This window comes from Melitaea cinxia, chromosome 18 (assembly GCF_905220565.1).
Source record: "Melitaea cinxia chromosome 18, ilMelCinx1.1, whole genome shotgun sequence".
In the NCBI taxonomy this organism is placed as follows: Eukaryota; Metazoa; Arthropoda; class Insecta; order Lepidoptera; family Nymphalidae; genus Melitaea; species Melitaea cinxia.
The window spans coordinates 4,031,151-4,043,754 of NC_059411.1; the positions used below are offsets into that span (position 1 = coordinate 4,031,151).

The 12,604-nt window shown below is 30.5% G+C and overlaps 1 protein-coding gene across 1 annotated transcript in view; it reads left to right on the forward strand.

Moving 5' to 3' along the window:
* The first annotated feature begins 393 nt into the window (after nt 1-393).
* Nucleotides 394-12,604, forward strand: part of LOC123662535 (metastasis-associated protein MTA3) — a 99,569-nt gene continuing 87,358 nt past the window's right edge. Inside the window, exon 1 of the mRNA XM_045597379.1 lies at nt 394-760. Coding sequence (XP_045453335.1) covers nt 733-760 — 28 coding nt within the window. The 5' untranslated portion in view covers nt 394-732. The remainder of the gene's footprint in view (nt 761-12,604) is intronic.

The following is a 12,604-nucleotide window of genomic DNA, read 5'->3' on the forward strand; positions in this document are numbered from 1 at the left end:
TTAATGTGATTATAAAAGCGGAGAAAAATACATTTTAAGTTACAAATTATTATAAATTTCATTTCCATATATGATTTTTTTTTACAGTAATTTGGTAGAGGTTTATGAACGAAATTTCCATAGGGAATCTGAGCGTCCTTGTCTATGATTTACAAATATTACGTTTCGTTTCATTCAGTACCATATTTTTACATGTTAAAAATATAGTGAAAATGCTACTGAAAATTAAAGAATATTTTTTCCTTGTAATAAAAGCATTTGAGGATTATATTCAATAAATATATTGCATTTAAAATAAAGTCATTAAAATTCTAGACATTAAAAACGTTCATCTATAAAAATTCCAGTCTTGGAAAGGAACGTTATTGAATGAAACATTTTTTTTTTATTTTAGGATAGGATATAGTAAATTATATTTCAATTGTAGGACATGATTTGTAAAATAATTTATACTGTTATTTAAAGTTATACCTAATTCGAAGAAAATAAGTGCATATTAATTTAATGACATGTCATTGCTTTGTTTCAAGAGCAGGAAGTTTACGCCAAAAAGTGCGACTGCGCACTGGCCAAATTAGTAGGTAGTGTGAAAGAAAATGGCGATCAGCGAAAGGCGTCCGGAGTTAACGTGATGAAAAACATTGTTAAAAGCTCAATTACATAGTGTTATAGTTATTAATTGTGTCAGATGTAGATTAATTAAGTGTTAATGAATAGTGATTGTGTATAAAAATGGCTGCGAATATGTACAGAGTCGGCGGTAAGTAACAATAATTGGTTATTTTTGTTGTAGCTTCGCCGGTTCACCGCCAGCCGACTAGCGGTGCTTTGCTTTGATTGTCGTACCTTCATTAATTGCTCACATTAATTAGTTCAGTATTGTTATATTCCGCGTTTTTGATAAAATTATACTGATTTCTAAGAGATTTAGAGCAAAACTTGCCGGCTATTATATTTTGTCAATAACTTATTATTTTACCAAATTTCTTCAAATAGGACATTAGCATTTGCGACTAGGTATCATTATATCGGCTTGCGTATCTGCGTGCAGATGATTAGACATGCGAATCGAAGTTTCGGTGATTGTTTATTAAATCATTTTCGATGTTCTTTGTAGAGTTTTGTTAGTATTGACACGAGATTTTAGGTTATAATTGATGTTGTCAAAACATTTTGTTGCATATTTCTATATACTGAGGGTACTCAGATGGACCACTAGTTCGATGTAATGAATGCTAAGTAAAAGATTAAAAGTATTGGATTTTTTATATGTTTGGGTAAATTTCTCGTTGTGTACGGCGGGTGTTATCAGGGGCGCCTCTATAGTCTGGTGGTTGAAGTTGGCTTTGTCGCGAGCTGGCGACTCGTGTGGCGCGCATCGCAGTCGCCACGCCGAATGTTAATTAGCTCTTCCTTTTAGACTACTTCCTATCACTAAATATCGCGTCATTGAAAACTGGTATCACATTATTAAACCATTGTTTTACATACTATGCTTCTCACACTAACTAATATAATTTTATTGTATTAAAGATTCCTTAACCCTGCTGATAATTTATATTGAGTTATAATTTTAGCTAAATAAAAGTTAGATTAATGTTTTTAAGTTTTTATTATGTACAGGCCACAACAAGAATGTATAAAATATTAGTCTAGCAAACAAAAAATCTTGACCCACTTATTTTACCTTGTGTATTATTAAAATAAAGATACAAACATTTTAATCTAAATACAAATATTTCATTAGCAATATTGAATTTTATATAATTTAAAAAACTGTTGAAACAAATTTAAAAAAGTCATTATTTTATATAAAACACGATACAAGTAACTCTGTAATCTATAACAAGTTAAATTACATAATTAAAACTTCTTCTATGTTTTTACTTCACATACATATAATCACCTATGTAAATGAGTTCATTCAACTTAGATAGTACTTAGATAGTCAACTTTTACTTTGCATAAATGTTCTTTATTTGACATTTATTTTAAAGATTGTAATTTTAAAATTTTTATTAAAGCACTTACATGATTTATCATGGACGTAATTAAACTAAGTAACCAAGCTATGCTTAAATTATATAAAGAATTAATTTAATATTATTAATATTTAACAAGAAGTAAGGGATTAAAATGCCTAAACAGCTAATTTTTCATGTCCTAATATAATTATACTAAAGTCACATTAAAAGCAATAGCGCTCTTTAAATTTCAAAATGTGCTGCTACATTTTATTTAAGATTACTGTTATATCACTTTAATTTGCATAAAGATTAATAAAAGAACATTCACATTATTTTATTCACATCACACTTTTTTTAAATGTTTAATAGAAACTAATATTGATTATATCAAAGTCACAAAGCCAATGGTAAATAAAAAAAATATATGAAAATTATTAACTTGAACACTATTTAGTAAATAATGCTTAGGTACGTACGTGTATTGAAATAAATTTAGACGAATAAATTTAGAATTATAACTATTTATAAACAAACAAACAAATCAGTTATATCTTTATTGTTTTATTTAATAATATATTTCTTAATGTGTGAGTAAAGACTAGGCTATGTTTTATATTATATTCCTAAATAATTTTTTCGTATTATTTTTGTTAAATTTTATTGGTATTATTTTTATGTATCAAATCAATTGGCACTGCATCATACTTATTTTCGATGATTTCGATCTAGTCTTCTTGCAATATTTTTGTACAATCCATGCTATGATAGATGCATCAGTATGAATTACATGATGATATGCTGCTATATTTCCTACTTCAATGTAGTTTCATTACTAAAATATAAAATTCAAATTAATACTTTTGTTTAATAGTAACATTCAATTAAACCAAATGTTTACACTGGTTTAATTCAAGTACAGAAACTTCATATGTTGTACGATTTCATAGGGATCGGACTTGTAAATATTGCTATTTACTTATATTGGTCACCAGTTGCTTGAGACTTCTGGAGTGATGGTGATGATCTGTAAAAAGTGTAATGATATTAAAAAGTTTCAAAGTCAAGGTCAGTGCTAGATACAGGCCATTTACTTTGTTCTCCAATGTTGTAAACTACTCATATAACCTACACTTTTACTACAACTAAAAACAAACTATTGGCACACAATAGAATACCTGCCTATACAAAAATTAATCAGTATAAAATATTTGCCACAGAATATAATGATTCCAAAAATCATGATAAGCACATGGATTATTATCAGCAGAATTGTAGAAATAACAACTCAACTTTCATCACTTCATTGATTGAGAAAAGGTCTTAGTAACGACCTTTTTTTTAAAATAACTAAATTTAATAAACGTTAGTTATTTTATTACGTATTATTTCGACAAAATATCGTTATTTTAAACAATCGTTATTCGTGTCTTACGTGATTTGAAATCTGAGATGTAGTAGTGACTTGTAAACACCACACCAACTATTTGTGAAGGCTTTTCTTCTAGAGATCGCGTGGCTTAATTCACCGCTTCTAACAACATAACATTAAACAACTTTTTATACCAAAGACATTGAAAACAATCTAACAATCTATTCTCATATAACTTAAAGAATAAAAAACTTTGTCATGGTCTATCGCTTCTTACGAAAATCCGTTAAAAGCTTAAAATCATTCGATAAATATTACCTGCATCACTACATAGAATAAAACAAAGTGGCTTCCCGCTGTCTGTATGCTTAGATCTTTAAAACTACGCAACGGATTTTGATGCGGTTATTTTATTAGATAGAGTTATTTCAGAGGAAGGTTTATATATATATTATATATAAATTTATAATACATGCATAATATAGAAGAGGAACACTGATGTCGTAAATAAACACATTTTTTTGCGCTTACATGGCAAATTTTTGTTTTATATTTTGTATCAGCATTGCACCCGCGCGAAGCCAAGTCAACTCGCTAGTTATGTATAATATCAATCAGTGTTTATTTTGTCCCTTTACATCTCGTGAATTGGGGCAGATGTATCATAATACCCCATGATAATGTCAACAATAGGGCATTTTTTTTAATTACAAATACAACATTAGGAGACTGTTCATCTAATTCGTTGAACATAAATACTTCGCGTAATAATATACTATTCCCATTTGGCGACTTTAGATTTTTTTCTTGGTGATCGATTGAGATTATGCTATTCCCTATAATATAAATTTATTATAAAAAATCGAAGTGTGTTTACCAAATGGAAAATTCTTTACTTCCAGGTGAGAAAATAATCAATATGTTATTGATTTATATAATCATCACGACCGAAATAACGTGTCCAATCCAATTGTATCGTGGTGACCAGTATAATAACTGGAAATTGTCACATAGGATTCTATTTAAATAATTTTACTTTTAACATTTGAAGTGGTAAGAGCATTTAAATAAATGTAACATAATTTATGGCTAAAGAAATTACTGTTAAGATTTTCTTATTTTCTTACTGTTTTTTAGGTCTAATTTTTTTATTGGATTAGAGGCTTTTTATTGTTACCATTACTTGTGGCGTAATATATTATACTTAACTTAAAATAATTCATATCAAAAAAAGACTCAACGCCAAACATTTTTTTTACAAATTAATCGGCCAACTTCTAAACTTAACGTGTTGAAATTCACAATAACTGACTTTAATAAAGCAGTACAAGTAAATTTTATGGTGTGCCTACTAAATGTATATTATATCTATGACTTTTAAAATACTCATAAACGTGAGATATCTTAATGTTTCGATTATTAGACAACTAAAAAATTCTCACGGTTTAAAGGCAAACAAAGGTTTTTAAAAGCTTTTTTATTTCGTATAATAGTATATTAGTGTTAACAGTTTATAATCCCTTAATTTAAATGTTTGTTAAGAGCTTCAGCAAAATAAATTCGTACGAACAAAGTCCTAGCGACTTAGTTATCCTGAATAATCAATATGGTGAAAATTAACTGTTACTCGTATATTTCAAATTACATTATATTACAGAAGTTTTTGTAATACTTATAATGTTTAATTACATAACGATTATCAATCTCGTTAGTTATTAGACCTCGATAATTTAATGCTTTATATATATAGAGAGAAAATGAAGCGATCATAACATATAGGAAACAATGATTCGTTTGACGCTATGAGCTCGCAATTACCGTCGTTCACTGGTGAAAGTTGCATACCTAAGTACGTTTCCGAACAATAAACTGGTCCTGACAAGCTAAACTCGACCGACCAGTTGCCGTAATTTATTATTTTACTAACAATTTTCCGACGCACATCGTCTCCATACTCAAACTGACAATGAGACAAGTATCGTAAGTCTCAGTCGGGCGGTATATGGGTACACACCCTACTATTACTATGTTGTACACGGTATACAAAGCGGTTTATACCAAGCCGTGGGTCTTTTATAAACATGTAAAGTAATACATTACATAAAAAACGATTAAAAAACTTGTTGCAAATATTTTGGAATTTAAATATTTTTCTGGTATTTCCGTGTATAAAATTTCAAATTTTTATAGGAATTATCAACAGTCAAATGTCTAAAAAATCGAGAAGGGAATTAGAAGAATTGGTAATGACATTAACGACGCGTTGGCGCAACGGTCCAGCACTGGTTTGTGGCATTTGCGCTGGCGGTTGCGGGTTCGATCCCCGCACAAACATTTGTATTGGCCATACAGATGTTTGCCGTAATCTGGGTGTTTGTGCAGTCCTCGTGGGTCTCCCCACCGTGCCTCAGTCGGTCCCGGGTGTTATCATGTAGGTGTACACCTGATAGCGATCGTTACTCATAGTAGGGAATATATCCTCCAACCCGCATTTGAGCAGCGTGGTGGATTAAGCTCTGATCCTTCTCGTACATGGGGAAAGAAGCCTATGCCTAGCAGTGGGATATTACAAGCTGAAGCGAGTAATGACATTCTTTATATCTTTATTGTATCCACCAAAAGTGAAAAAAAACTACTCTGATGTAACTTTGAGAATTTGGATCGTCCTTCAGAGTCTTTTTTTCCCTTTTCTCTTATTACATTATACGTTATCAACAATGTGACTTCAGTAAACTGCCACACAACTACCTTAAAATTATTTCCAGGCGATACCAAAACTTTATGATGTATTTTTAAACAAAATAAGCACTTAAAAAATTAAGAGTCGTTGCACCGATTGTGTATCCTCGTTGTTTGGTTAAGACTACCGGTTTTTTTTATAACTCGTAAAACTATCTATACCATCTCTTCTGCCCGTTCATTAAGCGGGCCATAAATCGTAAAAGTGTAAGTTTTAGAAAGATACGAAACTATTTCAAAGAAAAATGGTCTCAATAATCCTACAGTGCACACTTTCCGAGATCTCGGCCGAAAACTTTTTTTAAGATTGCGCTTGAAGCTCCATCTGAATCTGTCAGCATTTTTTAATTTTATGCTCAGTAAGTGATCCTAAACCTTCCAAAAAAATTGGGTCGGAAATTTAGTCCGAGACTGTCCAAAAAACGGCTATTTTAACTAGCTTTCGGCGTTTATTACTACTGTTCCGCTACATCTTAGGGCCTGTTTCACCTGTTGCTATAAAGTTCCGGTTAGTTATCATTGTAATAACCAACCAACATTAGTAACTGATACGTTTGCTCATGACATTCACCATCAAATTTCATTTTATCTGTTAAATATTTCTATTTACAGCTCGTAAAATGATAATTATTGTTTTAACTCCTACTTATAGTCTTCGGTGGTATAGATCAAAAGATGAAACAAACCCTTAGCTTAGTTTTTTGTAAGCTTCCGTGATCAATCAGTTCTCAAATAAAAAGGAAATAATATTGACAATAGCATTAAGTCTCGTTTAAGTAAGAGTTTATTAATAGCCTTCGAGATTTATATCTTTGAAACAAAATATTGAGCATTTATATTTGTTTCACTCGCGGACTACGCCACTACTATGCGTCTAAAAACAATGTTTTAGTTCTTCCTTTAAAAACCTTCAGTGAATAAGCTTGACCTTAGTATCGAACCTGCCAAAATTCCTGCAAATTATTTTATCAAAATCAAACTTAAAAAAAAAACCTTTCGCTGTGTTTATATTACTGTTAGTTTTGAAATAATATTGAATGGTTTAGTTCAAGTAACTACATCGAAATTGCATAATATGCATTTTGATAACTGCATATTTAAGTCATCGTCATCGAATGGTGTTGTTTAAATCCGTAAGACAAATTTTGTTTTGACCACAAGTCATACAAATTATTAGTAGGTCAATGATCCGAAATGCATACCTATTGAATTTTTTATTGTTTGCTCGACAAACACTTAATTGGTAAGTGTGTGCAAACCATCTCGTGAATGCTTAAACTTATATATATACTTTATTGCACTTAAAAACAAAATATATACAGAAAATTACACGTATAGTTGATGGCAAATGTGAACTTATCCCTAAAAGAGATCTCTTCTAGTCAACCAGTGGTCATGAGAGTCATAAACTTATGTACGGAGATAAATAATTTTACTGTTTTTCTATAGCGGTTTTACACAGCAGTTACATTAAATAAAGTAACAGCCCTCCAATGTTCCAATGCAGGCTTTGAAACTTACGGTGACTGAAATTATGATGAATGAGATTAAATTTAATCAAGCACTTTACCGCAATACTCTTATTTTTTAAAATGGCTTTAACTGTCTCTCGTTTGTTTGTTTCTTGTTGTTTAGTGCGTAAATATGTTTACATGTATCCTCAAAGTATTTCGAGTTATGTTTATCCCATCCCTAATTTTTTCAAGTATTAATTATTTTTTGTTAAGAAACTATTAGCACTGCTGTTTCAATTAAATAAATGATAGAGAAGTTAGATAAGTAAAGTTAATTCACAAATGACAAAAAAGTCATCAAGAAATTTAAAATTGTTAATAACAACTCTTTATCGTCCGTTTTGTATAAAAACTAAAAATGAATAATTTATATTTGCCGTTTGATTATTGTCCCTCTTCAGTGGACGTTGTTATGCAAATTAGGATATTACCAAAAAAGTTGTAAAATATACTAATAATTTTACATTCTAGTTTGTTCTAACGATTTTGACTGTATGAAATAATTTCGTTTATTATAGCCGTTATTACGTGTCAGTATTGTAGAGCTGCGTCCGATTCGAGGGAAATCCAATAATTCTCGTGCGGCTATGACGTGGCCGGGCTAAATTTACCATACACTTACTTATTGACACGTTCCAAAAATACACGAAAGTCTTGGCAAAACTGAACGGGCGTTAACATCGCTATCAACCGCATAATGCCTCTTATACATACATAACTAGCGGACCCCGTGTACGGGCGCTAGGCGAACCCGCCACGCTTGTTGCCCCGCGTGTGCATCTATGTCTATGTAAATCGGCGTTGACTACGGAGCACATTATAAAGATCACATTAAAAACCGTATGTGTAAAGTTCTTGCTGCCGCTGGGTCGTGACACCGCTGACACTCTAGTTTTTACGACCCCGCTGTATTCATTCGGCTTATTATTACCGTTTACTATCGGTACACTAGTATATAAATATTTATTTTATTTATTTATTTTATTTCTTTATCTTATTTATTTATTTTATTTATTTATTCTTAATGTACACCGAAATACAGACACATTTAAAGAAATATACAATTCAAGATGTACAAAGGCGATCTTATCGCTAAATAGCGATGTCTTCCAGATAACCTTTGAGTACTGGACACGATACAGTAGCAGCGGTTAGAAGTGTGCACAAATTAAGGAGGTAAAATCAATAATAAATAGATAAAAACTACGATATGATAAACACATAATTATTAAAGAAAAAAAACCATATAAATAAGTAAATATTTTATTATATAATATATAATATACATATACATACATACACACATATATACATACACATATTAAAATATATACCTATATACACACACACACACACATAAATATATACATATGTACACATAAAGTAAACTACAAATTGTGACAGTTGACTTAATGAGCGACATATAATACTTTAAATCGAGGGAAACACTCAAAATCCGCATAACTTTTTACTGGGTGTACCGATTTTGATGATTTTTAATTTAATCGAAAGCTGATGTTTATCATGTGATCACATTTAAATTTCATCGAGATCTGATAACAACTTTTTGAATAATCTTTGATAATGCGTATTTACCTACTTGACAATTTTTTTGTCTACCTACGTTGTATTACTTGTCGATATAATTGAAGTCGGTTTTTCTTCGTTTGCCTGCAAACACAATTATAAATATAATGTAATCAGTATTAACGAAACTCTGTTAGTGATAATTTGCACTATATTATACTCCCGATAATTCTTTATTTTTTATTTATGTAGGAATTTTTTCGACCGCGAAGACTACACGATTTTGGCTGTTCCGTTTTCTGCCGTTAAAATGTGGCCTATGTCGCTTAGTGATAATGTAACTTAATATTGGTAAACAATTTTTAAAATGGCTCGAGTATTTTTGTATTGCATCTATTACAAACAAACAAAAAATGTAATCTTCCTCTTTACTCCTATTTTTTTTTTTTTTTTACAAGTCTAGTTGAAACTTCAGTATTGTGTATTATACGCCTTTTTATCTATCCGGAAAAAAATGCGTCCGAGTCGATACTTAAATAAAAATCATGTGTTACACGTATTACTAAGTGAATGTTGCGTAGAGTTTATACGTAAACACGAGTTAAACATCGCTTACAATATAAAACTTACTTCAACAAATGTACAACTCATAGTGCACACCCCAAGTTCACCTGAGTAAGAACTACCCACGCAATGATCATCCTGCCACTAATAAGCAATGTTTTTTATCGCAAACAAATAAATTAGTAAAAAGAATTAGCATTATAAATGGAAACGCTCTGACAATAATTTATTTTTAAATTCTAACAATGTTTTAACTGATTTCAATTTAGGTGGTCCATTTACTTACCAGTCGAGGTCCTGTTACTTTACGTTGCGCTATAAATAAAAATATTTCCATTTTCATGCTTTTGCCAACAGTAAAAGATTATTCATACTAACGATAAATGGATAATATTTGCTCGAATAAGAGAGTAATATAAGTACATTATAATCAACACGTCACTGCTTCTAGTGACAGATAACAGAATGTACAATAAATTAACTTTATCTACTTCCGAAAGAATTTTCTCTGCATCGTTTTAATAGATATTACAATGAAGATCACAATTATTAACGAAGAATTAAGAAATGATATGTAACGCGTGTTGTTATATACTCGTAACCATAATATAATTATTACTATTTATTTTTAACTGATTTCAAAAAAAGGAGGAGGTTACTCAATTCGACCGTATATATATTTTATGTTTGTTCGGGGATAACTCTGTCGTTTATGAACCGATTTTGATAATTTTTTTTTTTTTTTTTTTTTGTTGGAAAGGAGATATCTCTAGTTTGGTACCATGATAAGGAAACCAGGATCTAATGATGGGATCCCAGAGAAATCGAAGGAAACTCGAAAATTCGCATAACTTTTTACTGGGTGTACCGATTTTAATGATTTTTAATTTAATCGAAAGCCAATGTTTATCATGTAGTCACATTTAAATTTCATCGAGATCTGATTATACAACTTTTGGAGTAATCTTTGATAATGCATATTTACTTAACTATTTTTTCGTCTACCTACGTTGTATTACTTGTCGATATAATTGAAGTCGGTTTTTTTTCGTTTGCCTGCAAACACCATTATTACTTGTACGTTATGAATGTTGTTTGAATCATTGCATAGTATAAAACAATGTCGCTTCCCGCTGTCTGTATGCTTAGATTTTTAAAAGTACGCAACGGATTTTGATACGGTTTTCTTTAGTAAATAGAGTGATTCCAGAGGAATGTTTATATGTATAATACATGCATAATATAGTAGAGGAACACTGACAAGTTTTTGCAACCGTACGAAGCCGGGGCGGGGTCGCTAGTTTTAGTATAACCTTTATATATAAGTATTGTATTCCGTTAAAATATTATGTCGATGTTTATTCATCGTAATTTTACATAATTCGATTTAGTCGTAATTTACTCTGCAATTTGTCTTAAATATATAATAATATATTAACGTTAGGAACAAGATATTAAAAGAGTAAAGTTGTATGCTGTAACTTCATTTAACATGCAAACTGATTTTGATTAAAATTGATTAGAAGACGGTGTTAAAAACATGATTCGTTTATCCAATATGGCGGACTTCCAATGTGTATAAACACATAATTATGCGTAATTGCGTGTGCATTAAATTTCTATATTAATAAAGAAATTGAATGAAACAAAGTTATAGAAACAAAATAATAGAAAGTATAAAAGGTAATTGAAATGTTACGGACTAACAAGCCGACGTGTACACTAATACAAGAACCTATTTGTGCGATATTTTTCATTGTCATTGCTGTGACTCGGATGACCTTAGATTTTCATACATTTGAGTCAAGCTGATAAAGGTTCGAATTACGATGTTGTTTACCAAATAAAGTTACATAGTGTTTTTAAACAAATTAAAAGATTTACTAGATTAATCTCAGATTTTTATTTATTTCTTTAAATTAAATTTTCCTTACTGACTACTCTCTTTTTCAAAGAGATTACTCATGATTAGGAATGAATATCTTTACTATGCAGTTGGGGCAATGTTTCAGAAAATCTGATAGTGACTAGGATTGACATGTGTGGTAAATTTTATTTAGATACTATGTAACAGATTTTTAAAATAATTATTCATAAAGCAAGTTAAATTCCTTGTAGTTAATTACGTAACTTAAAGCAGACGTCATCATTACATCATTACAGCCTTTACAGTCCACTACTGGACATAGGCCTACACAAGTTTACGCCAAAAATAGCGTGAACTCATGTGTTTTGCCCATAGTCACCACGCTGGGCAGGCGGGTTGGTGACCGCAGGGCAGGGTAAAGCAGACGTAGCTAAAAAGATTTAATAAACTATGTCTACTTACCTATACTCAAACAATAATAAATAATAAAAGGTCGTAATGATATTATTTCCTATATTTTAGTTAATTGAATCTCGTTCTAGTTTAATTTAAGATGCTACCGTCATATCCGTCGTACGGAATATTTTTTGTTGTGTTATCTTTAATGTGGTCGAATTATTGTATAGCGGTAAAACGTTTGGATGAAAATTTTGGTTAATTTTAAACTAGGCTTGTTAAAATAGCCGTTTGTTTGCCATTTTTTTTTTATAAGGAATAGGATCACTTACTTTATAAAGTACAAAATGCTGACAGATTCATCTAGAGCTTCAAACGCTATCTTGAAAAAACGTTTTTGGCCGATATCTCAGAAACTATGCACTTTAGGGCAAAGTAATGCACGTAGAGAGAGAAATAAAATTTTGCATATGATGTACCGGTTTTTTTTTTTTTTTTTTGTTAAAATATTGGATTATTAATTTAAAAAACCGGTTCATTAAATGAAGTAGTATCGTAAACGGTAAGTTTAAAAAAAAGTTTACAGAAAACTAAAGATTAGAGAAGAGGATGATAGTATATTATTATATTCATCAGTTTACAAATAGATTTTCATATACCA